This window comes from Saccostrea echinata, unplaced genomic scaffold (assembly GCF_033153115.1).
Source record: "Saccostrea echinata isolate AGI-Se365-2 ecotype Australia unplaced genomic scaffold, CSIRO_AGI_Sech_v1 ptg000033l, whole genome shotgun sequence".
Classification (NCBI taxonomy): domain Eukaryota; kingdom Metazoa; phylum Mollusca; class Bivalvia; order Ostreida; family Ostreidae; genus Saccostrea; species Saccostrea echinata.
Window position 1 is genome coordinate 5026931 of NW_026889782.1, and position 23371 is coordinate 5050301.

The 23371-nt window shown below is 34.0% G+C and overlaps 1 protein-coding gene across 1 annotated transcript; it reads right to left on the reverse strand.

Annotated features, from left to right (window-relative positions):
• Positions 1–38: 38 nt before the first annotated feature.
• On the reverse strand, positions 39–6668 carry LOC133198585 (uncharacterized). Its single transcript, XM_061334651.1, has 6 exons — positions 6467–6668; positions 5334–5440; positions 4557–4610; positions 3741–3862; positions 1878–1956; positions 39–1536 (listed from the first exon to the last, which is right to left on the reverse strand). The coding sequence occupies exons 1-6, from the start codon at positions 6631–6633 to the stop codon at positions 638–640; spliced, it is 1428 nt and encodes a 475-aa protein (XP_061190635.1). The 5' UTR covers positions 6634–6668; the 3' UTR covers positions 39–637.
• Between the last annotated feature and the right edge of the window lie 16703 nt (positions 6669–23371).

Sequence of the window (23371 nt, forward strand, 5' to 3'; positions counted from 1 at the left end):
ACTAAATACATATATTTTATTTTCAATATCCTTATTTTTAGTTACAATTAATTAGACAATTAGTTGTTTTTTTTCAAATGACTTTACAAAGAAACTGAATAGATAGCAGTTTTAGTGTACATCATATGGTGTATATTTTAACTGTTTTGAAACATTTTCAATTTACTATCACTTTTGGATAAGTTTGTACACAAGTGATAAATTTGATATTGATATAAAATTATTTAACACAAATAATACATAACTGTCAATTTATCTACTACTACACCATACTTCCTGTAAATGTAATATGATGACATGTAAAGGTTACCATGTATAGCACACTGTACACTAGTATTCACAAACATGAGCCATATATCATTTGATTATCCAGATAATTTGTGATTAAGTGTGTATCAACTGCTTCAAAAGTATTTGGATCTTTTCCATTCACCTTATATATAACAGTAAATGTTCATTCGCTACCAGTTTTGGAAAATGTTTGGTGGATGGTATTTGTAATAACTATATCCAGTAAGCATTTAGGTTCACAACTAGTTATACATTTGTACTTGTGACCGTTAAACGTGCTTTTTCTGCAATTGCCAGAAAGCGTATTGCTGAAGGTCATCATATGAGAAGCCAAAGCCCTGTTATATTATGTAACATCCTTATCATGGAGTTGAGCTATATTCATCACATGTTGTGGATCAAGTCCTTGGTCGTTTACGTAAGTGATCGCAGTCTCTCTTAGGCACTGAAAAGAATACTTCTTGTTGACACCTGCATCCCTGCACAACTTAGGCAAAATTGATGTAAACGTTGTCCTTTGTAATGGAGAAGCTGAATACCATTTTTCAGCGCCTAACGAAATTTCTTTGCTGTACTGATTGAAGAACAGTGTTGCATTATTGTCTGTTTTCTTGATAAGCAGTTTAAGGAGTTTCACTGGGCAGATTCCATTATCTGACTCCAGAGCGTATATCCGTTTGTGTATATGGGCCCCCAATACTCTGTGGTCACTATGTTTTTTTTCCAAAGTTTCATTTTTAACTATAGCATATTCACCATTTTCATCTGTTTGGAACTCAAAACTATTTATTTTTAAATGCTGATGAAATCTTGTACTGCGGGTAACAAAATGTATAGAAAATAAATACCACACAGCTTGACGCAAGATCACACGGGACTTATAGGCACCTTGAAGGTGAATAGAAATTTTCTCCAGGTCACCTCGATCCATCAGCTTTGCATGCCCTGCTGCTTTCGATAATCCTAGCCTTATTCTCATACTAAAAAGCCCTTCCAATATTCCATTTGGTTTATGGAATTCTTCTCCTTTTACGATATCAATCTGTCTTCCCAGATCTGAAAGGTGATGATTAAGGGCAGATCGGATGCCCAATAGTGTCTTCCTCTGATAAAAAGTCTCCTGTGGATTACTACATGTAGGTTTAGGCCTGACCTCACAGTAAAATCTACACAGAAGATTGGATAGAATAGCTGGAGTAACAAGTCTCAAGTCCAATTCCTCATTAAAACATTCTTCATGCCAATCTGAAAAAGAACCCACCTTTATAGAAACAGGAAAAGCATGTATAGTTGAACTTATCTCAAACATCAATATTTTGAAGGGATAAAAGGGATATGTCAAATTGAAACTGCAGTCCAAACCACTTTTTATGTATGTTTTTTTTTCACACTTGACATCTTAAATCCTCTGCTTTCTGAAATTTAAACTTGGTCCCCTTGAGTTCAAAATAAAAAGGTTGGACTGTATTTAATTGACAAGCTAACTCCAGCAAAAAAAATCTAAATTAAGTATTTACTACTCAGGAAATTTACATGTATTTATATATGAGCACCTGTTTCTATAACATGACATAAATATAAGGTACCTTGAAATATCTTTATTCCCCATTGCATGGTCCTTTTGCTATTTTCTGCTGATGCTTTAAATCGTTTAGGGGGTTGATTCTAAAAAATAAAACTGCATATAAATAAATTTACATGTTATGCAAAGCGTACCATTAGGCATACTTCATATAGTACTCCATTAATGTAAAGAAATATTAACTTATTTAGTAAGTGAAAGGTTTCGATTATTTTGTGTTAACGAAGAACAATATATGTAAATAATAATGATACTGTAGAAGCAGAAATATTTGTTGAGGATTAAATTTCCTTTATTTCATAGTCACAATTATCAACGAAATTAAATCTGACACAATTTTTTAGCTCTACTGGTCAGAGACCAGAAGATCTTATGCGATAGTAAGTTGTCCGTCATCTGCCAATCTGTCTGTCTGTCTGTAAACAATTTTTCAAAATGCTACTCCTACAGTTTTGGTCTGATTTCAGTATAACAAGTACACTACACTAAGATACATAATTCTGTGTATCTGTTTTTGATTTCAGTGAACAGTGTTGCCATTGTAACAAAAAAAAAGAAATTTCTGTGAAATACTTTCAAAACGGTATTCCTCCTACAGTTTTGATATGATTTCAGTGTAACTTAGCACACAAGTACACAACACTGTGATACATAATTCTGTGTATCGGTTTTGATTTGGATGAACGGTGTTGCCATGGTTACTAAAAATATAAATTTATGTGAAATACTTTCAAAACGGTACTCCTCCTACAGTTTTGATCTGATTTCAGTATAACTTGGCACACAAGTAGACTACACTAAGAAACATACTTCTGTGTGTATGTTTTTGATTTGGATGAACGGTGTTGCCATGGTTACTAAAAAAAAATTCTGTGAAATACTTTCAAAACGGTACTCCTCCTACAGTTTTGATATGATTTCAGTATAATCTGGCACACAAGTACACTACACTAAGATACACAATTCTGTGTATCGGTTTTTGATTTGGATGAATGGTGTTGCCATGGTTACTAAAAATAGAAATTTCTGTGAAATACTTTCAAAGCGCTACTCCTCCTACAGTTTTGGTCTGATCTCAATATAACTTGGCACACAAGTAGACTAAACTAAGATACATAATTCTGTTTATCCGTTTTTGATTTCACTGAACTGCGTTGCCATGGTTACTAAAAATAGAAAATTCTGTGAAATACTTTCAAAACGCTACTCCTCCTACAGTTTTGGTCTGATTTCAATATAACTTGGCACACAAGTAGACTACACTAAGATACATAATTCTCTATATCGGTTTTTGATTTTGACGAATGGTTTTACCATGGTAACTAAGATTGAAATTTCTGTGAAATATTTTAAAAAAGCTACTCCTCCTACAGTTTGTCTGATTGCAATAAATCTTGAAACAAAAAGAGACTAAACCAAGGATCATTATTCTATTTATTGTTGTTGCAAAGTTTCAAGTTCAAGTGCTTCTTTTCTCTTCCTTTGTTATAAGTACAAACCAGTAGAGCTACAGTCTCATAAGAGACTTCTGGTTTTATATCACTATATCTATTGGGTAACTTTTGAAACAACGAAATTAAATGTCCACGGAACCTTTTTAGTTGACAAATCAACAAATTTTTATCCCCACAACAGTTTATGCTTCTACTGTAGTTAATGTTTATACAGTGTACCTTGTTAAATACAAACATGCACAGGATGAAACTCTGTCATTCAGTTAACTGAAAGGTGACTAAAAGTTTACTAAAAGATGACTATATGGCAGAGATCTGCTATTCAGTCACTTTTCCAGAGCTTTTAGTGACCATTTAGTTTACTGAACGGCAGAGTTTCATCCTATGATGGACACAGCTAGTTAATCACCCACCTCTCCACTTTCTGTATCAGAGTTACTGTTCTTGTTACATAAGTCCATCTTCTCTCCACTTTTGGTATCAGATTCACTTTCTCCACTGCTATCATCATCCACTGACTCTGTTCCATCTTCCACTATCATAATAAACATAGTGGGATGAAAACATTTATGGTTAACTTGACTATTTATATTTTTTGAAAAATGAATTTCAAATATTATTGAAATGAATTACTACAACAAATCAGGAAGAAAATGTAAGCATAAGTCTAAATCCATATCCACTTTTCACAAATTTCATAGTTGATATAAGACCTTGTAAGCAAATACTCAAATGTTGACAGCCATATTTCACACAAATTGTTATGCCATTATTGAAAGTATTCACTATTGTCTATAGATTTTTTGTTGTTTGCCTAATCATGACAAGGAGCACACAGCAGTTGTTATCATACAACAGGGGATGCTTACTCCTCCATGGCACAAGATCCCACCTGATTTTTTAGAGGTCTATGTTTGCTTTGTTCCAAATGTGTATTATTTCAATGGACATTTGAGCTTAATTACTGGGCCCGTTTTACAAAAGAACTTATGACTAAGACCAAAATTTCATTCTGTTAGTAACTTTTTAATTTACATTAAATAGAAAATGGTTTTAATCTTTTTAAAAGGTATGTAGAAAGACACTTTTACTCTAGCAATTTTAAACAGAATCATTGATTTTGCAGTTTTATTATTAACTCAAGTTTTTGGTCTTAGTTGTAAGTTCTTTGGTAATACGGGCCCCTGTTCATTATCTATATTATTTCATGCATTTATTATCAAAAATACCTTCCATGTGTAAACAGATGGATTTTTCAGGATTTTCTGATGATGTATGGCATTCTATAATGAAAGGAAGACTAATATTAATTAAAATGTAAAACTGTGGCCATGCAGCAATAAAAAATAATTTCCTTCATGCACTCTACCCACCTATTAGAGTCATTTAAATCAGATAAATTTTTCAGTACTTTTAATTAATTTTTTATTTCTGTTTCCAGGGAAGTACATTCAGATTGTCTCTATACAAATGTAATTGTTAAGATATCATTTCTCAAACATGCTGTTTAGACTGAAAGTTTTACTGCAATAAATATTAAAACATGTATACTGGTACATTGAAAATTTACTGATGTTTGCATTACATCATTAAATTTTAAATGTAAAACAGTTATCAATGTATTAGCCAATAAAGAACAATATTACCGACCTTTGCCTGTTGTTAAAAGCATGAGTAGGCATGGTCCGAGAAGGACAATTTACAAAAAATTAATAATTTTTGCATAAAGTTGACAACATTGCATCAAAGAAATACAAAAGTAATTTTGAAATTTTATTTAAATTTCAGGACTAATAAATTTTTTTTTCAGGCAAGTAAAAATGTAAAATTTACTTGCCCTACTGGCTAGTGCCTGAGGAAATTTTTGTGAAGACTACATTACCCAGTCAAAGTCTTAATTGTTCCACACTCATCAATCAGAAGAATTTGCTACTTCAAATCTACCCACATAAACAGATTAAAATAATGACAAAGAAGAGCATAATGTATTATTTTCACAAATGTACCTTCAACTCTCTGTACTGCCTCTGATCTTTGTGGACTAACTACATTTGATTCTTCTGGACTGATACCCAGGTTTCCTTTCTCTGACTCTTGCAGACCTTTCTTAGACCTGTAACAAACAGTTAATGTAGAAATAATAAAAAATATTTTGAATTATTGTTTCCTTTAAAGTTTAAACTGAGCTAAAAACAAATTCAAGGTTATCATTTCTTTCAAATTTAACTTAATAAAAAGGATTTTCTTAAAGCTGTATATGGCATATCTGAGCTAAAAAAAAATGAAAACTTATGAGACTAAGTGTAGATAAATATGATATATGTTATTTACATTGAAATATAAATTTCCTCCGATTTTTAAATTGAATAACCTCATGTTCCCATAGTTAAATTGACTTTAAACTGTGTCTGTTAATTAAATGTGGAGTCGGTAAATAAATCAGTTATTGTTTTAACGTTTAAATTTCTAATATCTTTGAAATGTGATTGATTTAAATTGTGTAATTTACAGGAAAGTCCTATCTTTATCATAAAGTTACAAAACAAATAGAAAGATCTTCAATTTTAGTTAGTCTGAATTAACTTATAAAAATACGCCATATATGACTTTAATTAACTTAATCTGTTTTAACTGTGTTCAGAGCTTATCAAATGTTACATTAATGTATTTGTGACCTTGATAAAATAATTTAAAACTTTGTTTCCCTGTCATTCAAGAACAGACATACAAATTATATTAAAAATGAAAGGTGAATTATCACAAAACATATATGTGACCTATTATACACCCTACTCATATAATAATTATTTAGCATAGGCAGTGTGTTACCCTCAAAATGGATTTGAACCCAGAACCCCCAGGCTTGTCAGTCCAGTACTTAGCCTAAAGTGCCATTGAGCTAAAGGGTTAAAACACTAGTAGCCCAAGCTAGTACTAGTAGCTGAGTTGTGGAAAAAAATATATCCAACACTTCCAGAGGTTGTTGCACCCCTTCCTTAATCAATAATTATTACGTGTATATAAACTATAAAGTGATGGCTATGGGCCTAGGAAAGTAATAATTAACTACTAGGTGCTTTCCACAAGTCAATGAAGCATATGCTATCAAGCCATCAAATACATTTCACTCATTACGAACCTCTCTAGTGTACAATCTGTCCCACAGAATCGCTCGTGTACTGCAATCAGATGTTTCACAACAATATTACCGTCTGCCCAGTAAAATCTGCCGATCAGTTTTTTAAATGCACTTGCTGATTCTCCAGTTAGAATGTTTCTGTACTCATTCATCTCGACTAAGATCATAAACTCGTTAAAATCACAGTGAAACACTGCCTCACTGCCCTCAGTCTCTAATTCAAGTTATACATCGGGATCGGGATACCATGGTGGGGTCTAATATCAGGTATACGTAAGTATTACCCAACTGACGGCTAGTTAAGCTGTATCGTAAAATTTGATTGATACTTTCTATTTATATTAATAATAATGAATTCATCGAACTACAAAGTCATTAACAAATCTTAACGGGGGGAAAAAAACAACAACAACAAACAAACACACAAAACACCCCCCCCCCCAATAAAAATAATTAATAATTAATAAAAACAATGGTGAAGCAATGTTATACATTATACTCTTTTTAAAATTAATTTACACTTAAATCTGTAAAATTTATATCTTAATCTGTAAATTTTACACTTCTAATCCGTGTAAGCACATTAATTATTTGCTTGGCATAGTATCACTATGTTAAAAACATTAAATTGCATGCATGATTCTGATCAGTATTATATGAGGTAAAGGGGTGTAATTTATTAGGTTTCTGTCTTACCCGAGGCAGGTTTAATTGATGATCATGATCCAGAAATTGATGGTGGATCCAAAGGGAATGGGTTTCAAGATTTTGAAGATATTTGTTGATTATTTGTTTTCAATGTAACCTCAAACATAATATTTTTAATGAGTGATTGGGACCCAAAATATTTGTAGGTGGATCTTGGGATAATTTCTTATTCTTTAATAATTATGTCTAATTGACTTAAAAGTCATGTGTGAACAAGATCCAAACTTATGAATGGTGGATCCAAGGGGAGTGGACATTAAAAATTTTAAATATTTGTGGTGGATCAAAGAATTTTTATATTTTATTTCAGGGTATATAACTGTATGAGTTTAGATATAAAAATTTAGCTTACTAGAAATGGATGACCATGATCCAAACTTATGAGTGGTGGACGTAAGGGGAGTGGGGATGAAAATTTGCCAACAGCTAGAAATGATTAAAAAGAGTTAACTATTTTCTTGACTGTTTCATATGAAACTTTTTAAACACGTTTCCCTAAAATTAAGGAATAGATACAGAAATGAAAATATATATTTGTAATAACTACTAACTATTATAGAAAGACAAAGAGGAAAATGACGCATTTAAAAAGACAGTCTTTAGGAATCTTAGAGAAAATAAATATTGATATGTGGGTTTTTTAACCCCTTGATGAAGAAATGTGGGGAAAAAACCCCAATTAAGTCATAATATAAGCAATTAACGCATGGGTTAAAAAATCCCACACTGAATTGCATGGGTAAATTTCCCCATGGGGAAAATTTTACACCCCATGGGGTTTTTTGGGGGTTTTCATGGGGTTATTTTAAGTATGTGTTTCCCCATAGGATTTGTATTTTTGCCTCTAATTATCTAAAAAACTAGCAGAAAATGTTGCATTTTTAATTTCATAGATGAATTTATAAACAAAAACCCCACCATTTAAAAAAATCCGAAGATGATAGCTTAAACGGAAAAGGGTGCGCAAGTTCGGAAAAAATGTCCATTCAGAAGTTGTCCGTCGCACTGTTAATTTTTACCGGCAGATATTTGACTGCGTTTTTTTCAATAAAAGACACCAATCAAATGCATAAGATAGAAAATTTGTACACCATTACCTCTTGAATTCTTGATTATGCTCGCTTCAATTAAATTTCATCGACTCAACTGTGCCCCATTTTTACGTGGAGATATCAACTCTTACAACCAGTTAATTTTTATGTTCCCCAAACGAAGTTTGGGAACATATTGTTTTTACTCTGTTTCTTATTAGGGTCTTCCGAGCTTCCTTCGGAAGACCCTACTGTTATTCTACTGTTTCTTATTAGGGTCTTCCGAGCTTCCTTCGGAAGACCCTACTGTTATTCTACTGTTTCTTATTATTAGGGTCTTCCGAGCTTCCTTCGGAAGACCCTACTGTTATTCTACTGTTTCTTATTATTATTTTATTTTTTTTTTCCCGCCGATTTTCAGCAGGCGATTTCTCGGAGACCTTTTGTCCGATTGCTATGAAACTTTCAGGGTAGATACAATGTATTATTGCCTAAAAACGGTTTTTTCAAATTTTTGATATATACCTCCGTTCATGAGTTATTGCCCTTTAATCGATATTTGGAGGGTCTCTTGTCCAGTAGAAATATCAAGAACGACACATGATATTTGCATGAAAATTGGAGAACTTGTAACTAATACATTGCAGATGCGCAGAACATTAAAATTGTAGGCTAATTTTTTTAAGTTCGGAAGCTATGTGACGGCAAGTTTTAAGAATTATTTTTCCATGAAATTTTGCTGCTTTTTGTTTAATAACTTTTAAACTGATAAAAATTTGGTAAGACATATAGAATAAAAGTTGTGTGTAATTACGAGAGCTTTCAGATAACATCAAGAAAAAGGGGCTGGCCCCTATATTCAGGGGACAGCAGGTCATAAAAGTATTTTTTGGATAGCTAAAAATATTAAAATATTATGAAAAAGTTTGAATGACAGAATTTCTAACATATTAAATCTTGTCATGTGGTATAGAGAGAAACAAGCTCCGTGCTATATTTTATTCTGTTTTATAAAATAATTATTCGAGAATCGTACAGGAACAAGTTGTCTACAAACCAGCCACGCCTTATAGGGCATCGTAACACATGCTTGTACGGTTTTAGATAGTTGTTGTGTTTTAAATAAATTGTTTTGATTCCATTTCTCTGTTTTCTATTATTTAAATCGTTTATAAATGCAAGTTATTTACACAAGTAAAGGTAAATCAACATTTACTAATGCATTCGTATAGAAAAAGTCTTAATCGGGGCCTCTTGTTTGTAACCTGGATGTAAACAATCACGAGCGGCATTGTGGGAAGAAGACACTAAAGACCCGATATACGAAAAACGTGATTTGATCTGATGCTTTGTTGGCAAATATTTAAAAAAAAGTGTAGTTTAGTATAGCATAATGCTTCATAATCAATAATTTTTAAAAATAAATCATGTATAACACTCAATCTGATTATTTTATTTTTTGAAAAATCATCAGGTCGAATATCAGGTCTTTAGTATATCAAGTCTTTAGTACGTCCCCGGAAGTAACCATGCAAGTCGGAATTACAGACAGAAAATGAGAAGAAAATATGTTAAGTTGACAGTTGTACATTTTCTTAACGTACGAGCCGTATGTAGACATGCACATTTAATCCACATCTACGAAGCACATAAATTCTTGGTTGCGTACAGGGAGCATTAGTTTTAAAGGGATATATATATTCTTGCGCAAATTGTTTACGAGGAAATTCTGACGATCACATTAACAGCGATGAACAGTCTTGTGTCGGAGTTTTCTGTGATAAATGTAGCGAGTGATGAAAGAGTTCACGGTGACATTTTAATATATGATTGGCGTGGACCTTGGAAATGAAGGTTAGAATTTTTCTTATCTAAAGTTTAACAGCTGCTTACAGCACTGATGTTTACATGTATATGCCAGCAAATGTATAAATGTACGCACAAACACTGATGTATGTTATCTATTTAATGGTTCAGTCTCTGTCTGTTAGCCCTGACATGACATTGTCAAATCCCCATTGCTTTAACTTATATTTAAATGCATGAGAGCATGTAATTTCACCAAGACTTTTTTTTTATTGAAACAAAAAAATGCAAGAATTCAACAATACACTATCTAACATACTGCATGTATAACCATGATAATTATTGTTATATATTCTTCAACAAGTATGAATAGCAGTTATAACTAGGGCCTTAATTAATATTATAATTTGTTATACCTTTAAAAATTTGTTTCTATATAAATCTATACCAGTGTACACATAAAATGTCTAACATTTCCAATGTTTTATGAGCAATCATAAAAAAATCTATGTTGAACCGCAAAGTGAGATATTGAACCTGTCGATGAGATCATTGGACTGCTTACATATTACAGTATCCACGGGATTAGTTAAATCTCATTTGCATTCGTTGGTGTTCGAAAGTTACGGAATTGACAGAGTTTTACCTCAGTGCTGGTAAAGGAAATTTACATCACGGAAGCCAGTACAAAATATATGTATGCATATGTCAAGCAAGAAAAGAAAATAAAAGATATAACAAAACATTTATTAGGGCGTGTTCTCGGGGTAATATGCAATTTGCTGACCCCTTGAACCAAACTGTTTCCCTTCGGCCTAATGGCCTCAGGCAAACAGTTTGGTTCTTGTGTCCGACAAAACACATGTTGCCCTCGAACCCAGTTAGTAAATGTGTATTATTATTGGAAAATCTCAAAAATGTCACTCAGTTAAATTGCAAAAGAAATTTGGAAATATATTTATACATAAAAGTTTGAATTATTTCTGTGATAAGACTGCAGGATTGGTTTGTGTTTTGTTTATTGCCCCTTCAAATTTTTTTTAGTCATATTATTATGCCACCACTTGCTGGTGGAGGCCTGCAAATATAGACCTGTACTTGACACTTATAAATGGCCTTTGGGAAGTGAGGGATCTTTTTCGTGCCAGCACCTTCTGTGACACAGAACCTCGGTTCATACGGTTTCATCCGAGGAACCTATCTCCACATCCAGCTGTGGGATTCGAACCTGCGACGTAAGGATCAGCTTCTTACTGACACTTTGATTGATTGTTTGTTGTTTTACATCTTTCTTGAGTATTTTTCTTTCGTATAGAGACATTACCACATACTGGTGAAGGCCTTCAAACATAGACCTTAATACTTGGCACTAAGGCCCATTGAGCAGTGAGGGTTCTTTATTGTCCCAACATCTACTGTGAGGTTTTTAAGGTCTCATCTGAAAAACCTTTGACTTTCATTCTAATGCTTGGCGCTTGGTGAAGGAACCTTCACTACCTATATGTTTATGTCTTAGGTTTGACACAGCAAATGAGAATCAAGCCTCCTGATTACAAAATGAATGCCCTACAACTAGGCTACCATTACAGATAATGAACTAGATTAATTACCATGTAAAACATTGTTTAGTAAAAAATTAGTTCTTGAAATTAGAAAATAGAATTTTTTTTGATTGGGGTATGTAAACTTAGAGTGGTATTTGGGTTATACAGTAAAACACGCTTACTGCGAACAGACTTAAATTAGGAATTGAAGCATATAGTGAAGTGATTTTCATTCCGTGTGGTTTTAAAACATATTGAAAACTAAACTGAAAAATGAATACATTTATAATGAATCAAAATTATTTGTCCCTGTCACTTATAAGCATGTTTTACTGTAATGACAAAATAATGGGGATTTGTTTTCACAGTGGCTGTATATTGTGAATAATTTAATTAGTCGATTGCAACTTTTCAGTTTTAAACTAATCTCGTTCAAGCAGATGCTTGTCTGTGTCCGTAAACGCCAACGAGCAGGAGTTTATGGAGACAGTCGAGCATCTGCTTGAATGATACTATAGTTTTACACAAGCTATCTACATGATCTAAGTGGTAATTTTTAAAAAAAAAAATATGTATACTGGTATATTATTTAAAAAGTACATATTATACAAAAAATACCGACTAACCGGTTATGAAAATCATAACCTGTCATCCCATACAAAACCAGTTACTACATTCTGAATGATTAGATGGTTACCCAGTTGACCATTGCCATCCCTAATAAATTTTTTACATGTACAAGTAACGTGCATTTCCTTTATGTGAAATCATGAAAAAAAAACTCCTAATTAATCCCTATATATATTATATTTTTTAATTACATCCTCAAAATTGACTGCATGTAAACATCTATTTAATAGAGTACTTTTTACAAATAATACACGGAAAATGTGACAGTATCTTTGAACTCTGTTTGATGGTTTCATTAGGGATGTCAATGAATATTCGAGTACTCGACTATCGTTCAATCATATTGACTATCAACTAAAATTTGTTAAGTCGGTTGTTCGTTTAAAATTTGCTACTCTTAAATTCAGTGTAATAAAAAATGGATCTGCTCAGTTCATTTATTAACGTATCAGTGTTCAAACTCAGGGAAAGGCTTAACCAGTCTTTGTTAATTGTTCAAAGGAATTTTGTTGTTCGACAAACATGCATTGGCATACTTTAAAAGACATTGGATCCAAATTGTAAAGTTTCAACCTGCAATTTCGTAAGATCTCATATAATGCAACTACCAATTAATGAAGAATAATAAAACTTTATAAATACATGTAAATTGGGGAATGATTATGAGCATAATTCAAAGGTGTTTCTTTCTGATATTAATATCAATCATTTTTAAATTGTATTGATTGATTGCAAAAATCTCATAATTAAAATTTTGTTTCTATAAGAGTTACACTTAACTTTTATTGTTTAACAATCACGGGTCCCTGACAAAACAAATTCAAATGGCTTCAGGTAAGAAATCAATAACGGGTACATGTACTAGCGGCAGGAAAAGAAAGGATAAATAGGAGCATTTGATGTTCTGTATATAGATAAAATGTGCAGTCAGTGATTTTTTTAGGGCAATATGCCTGTATTTTCCCAAAATGTAATGGAAGTTTTCCCAAAGAAAAACTTACAAAATATGTGATCAAATTCAGTTTGTTTATTGCATGTTTTTTAGTGAAGTTCAAGCAGGTTTTAATGTTCAGGTGGCAGGGGATAGTTTTGTACTAAAGACCCAGTCAAATTTCTTAAAGAATTGAGAATCCCCTGTTTGATGTGATATTTTATGTAGAAAAATGATTCGAATAATTATGGGACACATTTGCAGTGTAGCAGAGTGCTTGCTGAAAAAAATGATGTGCAACATGTAGGTGTCACTATGATGCTTATGTAATTTAGTCTAATTCTTCTCTAAATGAAAGAAAAAGTGAGCAAGCTCACATACCCCACGCTTCCCCAAAACTCGACAATGCAACACGTAATGAATGGCACAGTGCATTTTAAATACACAGTATAATTCAAAAAAGGGGCATTACTTGCAAAAAATCATCACATTAAAACTTCTTGCATATAAGGACATTCAAATCTTTGTATGTTACAAATTTAACTGGGCTGAAGTTTCTAGATAAATAATGGAATCAAAATTTCTTGGTAATATACAAATCTATACATTATTCTGAAATACCTACAAAGTTTCAGGAAATTCAGTGCCGGAATTATGCTGACAAACTGTTATTTAAATTCCTCAGTGATTTCAATTTGTTAATGAGTGTAAGTCCATGTCCAACACATGACAGTTTACACATTTAAATAATTGATGGAAACAAAATTATGATGTAGTCATATGAATCTGTTTATATACTGTACTTATGAAATTATTTAAGGCAAAGCACACCAATTTGAAAGGGGGGGGGGGGGGGAGAGAACTATCGAAGATGGTGTGTGTGTGAGTGTGTGTTTGTGTTAAACCATTAATATTTTGATCTCAAAATCAATAGGGGTCTTTTAAGGTCATAAAATATTTCACATAGAATTTCATTATAAAAAGCTGATTCCAGTGGAGTTTCTTATTACCTAGCTGGAAAGTTTCTTCAATAAAAGGCAAAACTCTTAAGGCAAAAATAATGGAATCGGAATTTCCTGGTAATATGCACATCTACACACTGTGTACTAAATATCTGCAAAGTTTGTCCAAATTCTGTGCAGCGGTTTAAGAGGAGTTGTGCTGACAAACTGTTCATCTCTATATTCAAGATATGGCCAAAAATCTAAGTTGAAAAGTGCCGAAATTCCCAGAAAAAATAATGGAATCAGAATTTCCTGGTAATATGCACATCTACACACTGTGTACTAAATATCTGCAGAGATTGACCAAATTCTGTGCAGCGGTTTAAGAGGAGTTGTGCTGACAAACTGTTCATCTTTATATTGAAGATATGGCCAAAAATCTAAGTTGAAAAGTGCCGAAATTCCAAGAAAATATAAAGGAATCGGAATTTCCTGGTAATATGCACATCTATACATTGTGTGCTAAATATCTGCAAAGTCTGACCAAATTCTGTGCATTGGTTTATGAGGAGTTGCGCTGACAAACTGTTCATCTCCATATTCAAGATATGGCCAAAAATCTAAGTTGAAAAGTGCCGAAATTCCCAGAAAAAATAAAGGAATCGGAATTTCCTGGTAATATGCACATCTACACATTGTGTCCTAAATATCTGCAAAGTTTGACGAAATTCTGTGCAGCGGTTTATGAGGAGTTACGCTGACAAAAAAACAGGACTGACGGACTGACTGACTGACTGACTGACTGACTGACACACTGACTGACTGACTGACGGACGGGTCAAAAACATTATACCTCACGCAACTTGTTGCGTGGGGTATAATAAGTTTATTGATGTATGCCATTTTCAAAACTCACCATATTTCTTTTATTTGACTCTTATTCATTTAGGTAGAGAGACCTAAACACAAGGGGGGTAAACCTTTCCCAGTACACATTTTCAAAGAGTTTGAAGCATCAGCATAACAAATCTTAACAGAGTAAGGCAATTTTTGTCTGAAAAAAATTTATTTGTTTGAAAATAATAGTTTGGGCACTGTCACATATATTTTATCAAATTTTGATGCAATCACTTAGTATTAATTAAAATTAAAGGGGCTCAAAAATACCCCCTTCCCTTCATTTTCCCCCTCATTTGTCTTCTATGATGTGATAGAACTTAAACTTTTCATTATTTTCATATAGATTATATATTTTTCTTTAAATTATAACAAAACAGATGGTCTTTTTGCATATTTAATGAACAAAATATCAGAAATATGTACATTTTCATGTAATTATTGGATTCTACTAAACACCTGAAATTTACTCACAAATGCCAAGTAAGGACAGGATGATCACTTTAAATATTCAGGGGAATCAAATGCATGTATTTGATCACTCAGATACATTGAAATTGAATGGAAATATACTCAGAAAAAGGACAGTCAGTAAAATCAGATTTCCACAGTATATTTTCTATAGAATCAGGTAATGGTTGGAGGGGTAGGGTAGATAACTGCAATTTCCAGGATACTTCTTCTTGAACCTTTGATGGAAGAGGGGTTTTTGTATATTACAATAAATATCCTGAAAAATAGATTAGGTTTTCTTTTTGCAAACAAGCTATAGATGTATAAATTCAAGCAATTAAGAGGTAAAATGGGATTTCTCAAAACATCAAAAATAGGAGAGTATGTGTTTCATGTGAGTACATTTCATCTAGGCATGCAATTCTTATTGAATTTTTTATATGTAGCTGCATTTGAAATTGATCAAAGTTACCATTAAACACTGTTTTGATAAGAAATAGATTCTTTTGAATTGTAGGAGTTGGTCATTTTTGAAGTAACACAAAGAATATGGGGTTAAGGTAGTTGACCGACAATTGGTGGGGTCACATATTTGCCTCTAACTTTTTTATTTTTCATTGAAATAAGACATATTTAGTATATTTTTACTCAGAATTGATTGCACTTTCTAAATATGGAAAGTTATTTTAATTAAAAAGCAAACTTTGAAAGTTAAAGGTGGCAGGGGATAGTTTTGTACTAAAGACCCAGTCAAATTTCTTAAAAATTTGAGATATCCCCTGTTTGATGTGATATTTTATGTAGAAAAATGATTCGAATAATTATGGGACACATTTGCAGTGTAGCAGAGTGCTTGCTGAAAAAATTAATGTGCAACATGTAGGTGTCACTATGATGCTTATCATATACAGAGTTGTAAATGCGAACCTAAGACACGTGGTCAGTTGCAGAGGAAATTCAGCTGAAAAGCAGTAGGCCTTAGAAGAAGGTGTGCATCTCAGAGGGAAGGTGAATGGCCCCATATCAATTGGTGAATTTTCATTAGGGCATGCATTGATTTACAGACTACTGGGTGTTTTATCCTGCTCGCTTGGGCCTGGGAGTGGGTTGGATGGGTGCGACTGAGGCCCAAATCTTGGAAAAACAAGCCAAAATTTGGGGAGACCCCAGGTGCATTTTTGGTACATGTGCACTCTACTAGGCAAATTACATGTAATTTGTTGACATAATTTGTGAGCCATGGGCATATGAAGTGTAATTAATTAGCCCCTGAAAAACTGTCCCCATGTACATGTTTTTATGGATCGCATGTATATGTGTATCCCCTCGGCACATGTTTGGCATTAAAAAAACTATCCTCTGCCACCTCAGCCAAGTTGATTCATAATTAGATAATTCATACCACTATTGTTCTTGATGCAAGTAATTAGATAATCCATGCCAAGAATAGTCTTGATTAGTTATAACAATTGTTTGTTAAAGTAATACAAAGACAAAAACAAAGCTTTTTGACAATGCTTTTTAAGTGATTGGGCTTTCTGGGAGATTCCCAATTTAGCCTAATTGATGCTGAAATTCCCAATTCTGAGGGCCCCAGCCCCCAGTCCCAAAGTACTGAAAAAAAAACACTGGAATCAAATACATTTGATACATATATTTATTACTACGTAAATGTTAATGATTCAATAATTTGTTATATAATGGTTATAATGTAGTTTAAATATTGTACAGGCTAGCGGTCTCTGAAAGACAAAAAGGAAAATGACATGAAAAATTAATTTCAATTTCAACGAGTACTCGACTTTCATTTGACTAAAGCATCTGACTGTTCGACTTAGCTGTCCGAGTAAAATTAACATCGTTAATTTTTTATCATTTATAAGTTGTACAGTTTTTTTTAATTTTAAATGAGAAATTTCAATTTCTTTTGGATAGGTGTGACTGCCATCTGATAACTGAAATTTGATACCAAGCATGACCATATTTGCCAGAAGAGCATCTGTTTGGAGATGACGAAGAATAAGCAGCATAGTGAAATTTAAACAGTCACACAAGGATAAAAGTCCTTCCATCTAGGATTATGGACACATCAGGCCTTAATACATTAAGAACTTGTAATATATGTATTTTTACAAAATAATTTAGAGAGAACTGCTATTTTGGCATATACGACAACAAATGTTAACATATGTGCATATTTCAAATGACTTCAGTGCTAAGGGCATGTACATGAATGAGGATTGTTAGAAAAGTTTGCGGACACATTGATTTAAGAAAAATTTACTGTGCACTTTGAAAAATGACATTTATCTGATTAAATTCTTATATTTTGTTTATCTGTTTATTAGTATGTAAAAAATCAAGTCCATTTACTAAAATTTTGAAAATATGCGATTTTTTACTGTGCAGTCAAAGAATTCACGGAGCAAGCAATATTTGATGTTTTTTGATGTTAGGTGATGTGACAACCTGATTCCAAACCTGCTGAGCTTTTCACAGCTATAAATACCTTTCATTTCTAGCATTTACATGTCTTTTCTCTACTTTAAAATTGAATAACTCTAGCAAGTCATGTTACTTTTTTCTATTGTTGCATATCAAATATTAGTGAGCTCTTAAAATCTATGTCTACACAGTAAAGCAATAGGTATGGAAACAATGCAAAATCCATAGGCGCAACATCCATGCGATAAGCGGTGTACTGGGATATCGCATGGACTGGGTCATCAAAAATGTTGATCCTTCCATTAACAAAGATACTACTATTTGAACACCAATCTAATTAAAATTAGATGTTGCGAATCCGCTACCACTTCTCAAACATCTAACAACATCCCATTAGAGGTCACGTCAGAGCGACCTTTCGATTACCCAATGAAATCGCCGTCTCTGAAATCTTGGCTTATAGTTCGGATGCGTTTCTTTTTTTACTGCCAAACCTAAACGCCCGAGGGGTTTCGTAGTAAACAAAATATGAATGGTAAAGACCGTGCTATATGAATGTGACGTGCGGGATATAGGATAGTAGTTTCTGCATTTTCGTTTGCGTTATTCAGGTAAGAATGCCAGATTGGCAGACTATATGTTCCATTTATACCAAAATTACTTTAATTCAACGTAAGACAGTCTACCGAGCATCAATAATATAAAGATGTAGCTGTGGAACTAATTTTAGAATTGTATACAGAAGGTTGAATCTGATTGGCCCAAATTTTTATGTTTATTCATAATCGAAAGGTCGCTCTGACGTGACCCCTAATGGGATGTTGTTAGATGTTTGAGAAGCGGTAGCGGATTCATAACATCAAATTTTAATTAGATTGTTTGAACACTTTTGTCATAGATATGTATAGGCAATCCCTGAAGCATCTTAAAACATTTTAGTCTCTTTTGGGTATTTTCCTGTCTGAAGAAATAATTTTTTAATAGCTCGGTGCTCTCCAAGACTTTCAATGACATTGCAATTCTCAACTTTGTGTTTTCGCATTGATCATCTATAATTAGTGATGAAACAGTCATAACCCCTCTAATTTAATTCAAAATTTTGCAACATGCCCTCTCTTGAATATTGTAGCAACATGTAAAATATCATTAATTTTTTTGCACTACAACAGTGCAATTTTTTATTTGAAGAAATTGGTCTGATTTCAATATAACTTTGATTACAAATAGACAACTCTAAGATACATAATTCTTTTTATCTTTTTAGCTCACCTGAGCCTTCGGCTCAGGTGAGCTTTTCTAATCGAAATTTGTCCGTTGTCTGTCGTTGGCGTTGTCATCGGCGTTGTAAACTTTTCACAATTTCATCTTCTTCTCCAGAACCACTGGGCCAATTTCAACCAAACTTGCCACAAAGCATTCGTGGGTGAAGGGGATTCAAGTTTGTTCAAATGAAGGGCCACGCCCTCTTTCAAGGGGAGATAATAGAGAATGGGTGAAAAATAAATAGCATCTTTTAAACATCTTCTTCTCAAGAACCACAGGGCCAGGAAAGATGAAACTCATGTGGAAGCATCCTCAGGTAGTGTAGATTCAAATTTGTTCAAACCATGACCCCCGGGGGTAGGGCGGGGCCACAATGGAGGATCAAAGTTTTACATAGAAATATATAGGGAAAACATTTAAAAGTCTTCTTCTCAAGAGCAGCAAAGCCATGATGAGTCATATTTATATGGAAGCATCCTCAGGTAGTGTAGATTCAAGTTTGTTCAAATCATGACCCCCGGGGGTAGGGCGGGGCCACAATGGAGGATCAAAGTTTTACATAGAAATATATAGGAAAAAGCTTTAAAAATCTTCTTCTCAAGAGCAGCAAAGCCATGATGAGTCATATTTATATGGAAGCATCCTCAGGTAGTGTAGATTCAAGTTTGTTCAAATCATGACCCCTGGGGGGTAGGGCGGGGCCACAATGGAGCATCAAAGTTTTTCATAGCAAAATATAGGAAGTATCTTTAAAAATCTTCTTCTCAAGAACAGCAAAGCCAAGATGAGTCATATTTATGTGGAAGCATTGTCAGGTAGTGTAGATTCAAGTTTGTTCAAATCATGACCCCCGGGTAGGGCGGGGCCACAATGGAGGATCAAAGTTTTACATTGAAATATAAAGGAAAAATCTTTGAAAATCTTCTTCTCAAGAACAGCAAAGCCATGATGAGTCATATTTATATGGAAGCATCCTCAGGTAGTGTAAATTCTATTTTGTTCAAATCATGACCCCCGGGGGGGGGGTAGGGTTGGGCCACAATGGAGGATCAAAGTCTTAAATAGAAATATATAGGAAAATATCTTCTTCTGAAGAAGTGCAAAGCCATGAAAAGTCATTTTGATATGGAAGCATCCTCAGGTAGTGTAAATTCAATTTTGTTCAAATGATGACCCCCAGGGGTAGGGTGGGGCCCAATGGGGGATTGAAAATTACATAGGAACATATAGGAAAATATCTTCTTCTCAAGAACTGAAAATCATGTTTAGTCATATTGATATAGAAGCATCCTCAGGTAGTGTAAATTCAATTTTGTTCAAATGATGACCCCCGGGGCAGTGGCGGATCCAGGAATTTCGTAACGGGGGGGGGGGGGGGGGAGGGGGGGGGTAGAGGCAGTGGGTCTGGGGGCTCCATTGAAGCCCCCAGTGGGTCTAGAGCAAGGCCTTGGTGGGGGTCTGGGAAGCTGACAAAGAAAAGATGTTTTTCCTTGATTTTAGGATAATGGACATATAAGTTCTACATAAAAAAAATTCAAACGGGGGGAGCATGCCCAGTGCGCTGGCCCTGGATCTGTCTTTGCAGGGGTAGGGTGGGACCCAAAGTTTTACATAAGAACATATAGAAAAAAATATTCTCAAGAACAGAAAACTATGTTTAGTCGTATTGATATGGAAGCATCCTCAGATAGTGTAGATTCAAGTTTGTTCAAATGATGACCCATGGGATAGGGAGGAGCCACAATGGGGGATCAAATTTTTACAAAGGAATATATGGGAAATTTTTTTTAAAGCTTTTCAAGTACAACAAAGCCATTTGTTAAATTGGCATTGAAGGTAGTTTAAAATTCAAGCCCCCCCCCCTTCCCCCAATCTGAACTGATTTGTGCTTTTGCCTAACCAATGTGCTCAGGTGAGCAATGTGGCCCATGGGCCTCTTGTTAGCTCTTGTGAGCCAAAGGCTCAAAGAGCTAATGCTATGGCCATTTGTTTGATGTATGTAAACTTTTTAGCTCACCTGAGCTGAAAGCTTAAGTGAGCTTTTCTGATCACCAGTTGTCCGTCGTCTGACCATCTGTCTGTCCGTCCGTCTGTAAACTTTTCATATTTTCATCTTCTTCTCAAGAACCACTGAGCCAAATTTAACCAAAGTTGGTACACAGCATCCTTGGGTGAAGGGGAGTTTAAATTGTTAAAATGAAGGACCAACCCCCTTTACAAGGGGAGATAATCAAGAGAAGACAAAAATAGGGTGGGGTCATTAAAAAAATCTTCTCAAGAACCACAGGGCCAGAAAAGCTGAAAGTTATATGGAAGCATCCTGGGGTAGTGTAGATTCAAAATTCTTCAAATCATGGCCCCCGGGGGTAGGGCGGGGCCACAATAGGGAATTAAAGTTTTACATTGAAATATAGGCAAAATCTTCAAAAATCTTCTTCTTAAGAACCACTGGGCCAGAAAAACTGAAACATATGTGGAAGCATCCTGGGGTAGTGTAGATTCTAATTTTTTAAATCATGGCCCCTGGGGGTAGGGTGGGGCCTCAATAAGTATTACAAGGGAGGGAGGGTCTGGTGAAGAACAGCAGGGCCAAAGAAACTCAGGTGAGCGTTGTGACCCATGGGCCTCTGTTAGAATATGGGCCATAACTCAAGAACCCCTTGGCCAATTATTGTCAAATTTGTCATAGTGTATCCATGGCCCAAGGGCTCCCGTTTTTAGTAAACTTAGGGTTGTGACCCGTAAACAAGGGGAGATAATTAGGTAAATAAAACCAAAAGAACTGGTTGCTAAAAAATTGTCTTCTCAAGAACCACTGGGCAGATTATCACCAAACTTTCACAAAAGGATGAGGATATATTGTAGATTTAAATTTGCATGGGGAATCGCCCTGGAACAAAGGGCTTGGTCTCAAGGTCACTTCAAAGTTGACCAAAAATTACATTTATTAAAATGTTGATATTTTGCTTACTATAAGGACTAGGATCATCAAATCTTGTCAGTTGATGCATCTAAGGACGTCATATCATGTTGACTCAAAAGTAGTTCATGGTTACCTACTTTTTAAATTTGCAGCCATTCTTTTTCAAAATGATTTAGAGGCATATTTTGAACAGTTTCAAGCCTATTATCATCAAACTTTTTCAGTTGACAAATGACAGAATGAGACCACTGTTCCATAAATTTGCTTGTTGTGTCTTAGGCTCATAATTCACATTATATCTACTGCAATCAACTTCAATGGATTCAAATATTTTTAATGAATTATTATTAAAAAAATTTACTTGAATTTATGTGTAATATACTTGTGCATGTAAAAGATTATTTTAACATGTTACAAAAATTTAAATATATGTGTCTTTTTCCCCCCTTGTAAAACACTTAAATAAATGAACGCAAGAAGTACAGTAAAACCATTTTTTTCTCAATTTCAACTGGACCAAGATTAAACATCAAGATGTCCAATGACTCCAGATAACCATGCAGGGTAAAAGACTTAAAGAATAAGGGGTTGGGAGTACCAGCTCACTTCGCCATATAAATGGTACATGTATTTAGATATCGGTTTTTGAGATAATGAAGTTTAACTTTTAAGTTAAAGGCTAAAAGAGAGGTTATGTTAAAATTTTCCACAAGTGACACCGTGTCTTACTGAAATCATCCCTGTGCATTTCTTGTAAGAGTATTTTTCTACTTACTGATTGTCAAAGAATGGATATCCTCAATCAGTAACACATATGGATTACTTACTATGTAGCTATGCTGAGTAAATGTTTTGTCAAGCAATTATTATGACAGTGATGTAGCAAAACACTGATGATTCTGTAGTATGACACGTGTTACTAACATGATTGCATCAAAGATGTTAGATGAATAGAAAAAGTCTAGAAATTAAAAATCAAAAGTCAAAATTCAAGAAATGAGGGTCTGGGAGTATTAGTGTTTTGGATACAATTTCAAGAGTACTGTTGGAGAGAGCACAGTTATTCAAAATTATATATCCTCATGCTCACTCCAGATTCAGAGTTCCGGAGATGAGGTCTCCTGATATTTGGGTCAAAGAAGAAAGAGAATGCTAGCAAAGTTGACAATCTAAACAGAAACATGTAACCTTTAGGTGGAAATTAAACAAATATTTATCCTTTTATTACGACGTCAACTTACAAGCTAATCGCTAAGAAGGAAGACCCACTCGTTGCTTTGCAACGAGCTTTGCTCTAGTTATTTTATTTTTTTTTTCCCGCCGGTTTTCA

Excerpts from the sequence above, each read along its gene's own strand:
- LOC133198585 (XM_061334651.1), bottom strand. The coding sequence starts at position 6,633 with ATGATCTTAGTCGAGATGAATGAGTACAGAAACATTCTAACTGGAGAA. Across the intron at positions 3,863-4,556 it reads CATCTGTTTACACATGGAAG|TGGAAGATGGAACAGAGTCA; the intron begins GTATTTTTGATA and ends TTATTATGATAG. Across the intron at positions 1,537-1,877 it reads GGGAATAAAGATATTTCAAG|ATTGGCATGAAGAATGTTTT; the intron begins GTACCTTATATT and ends GTTCTTTTTCAG.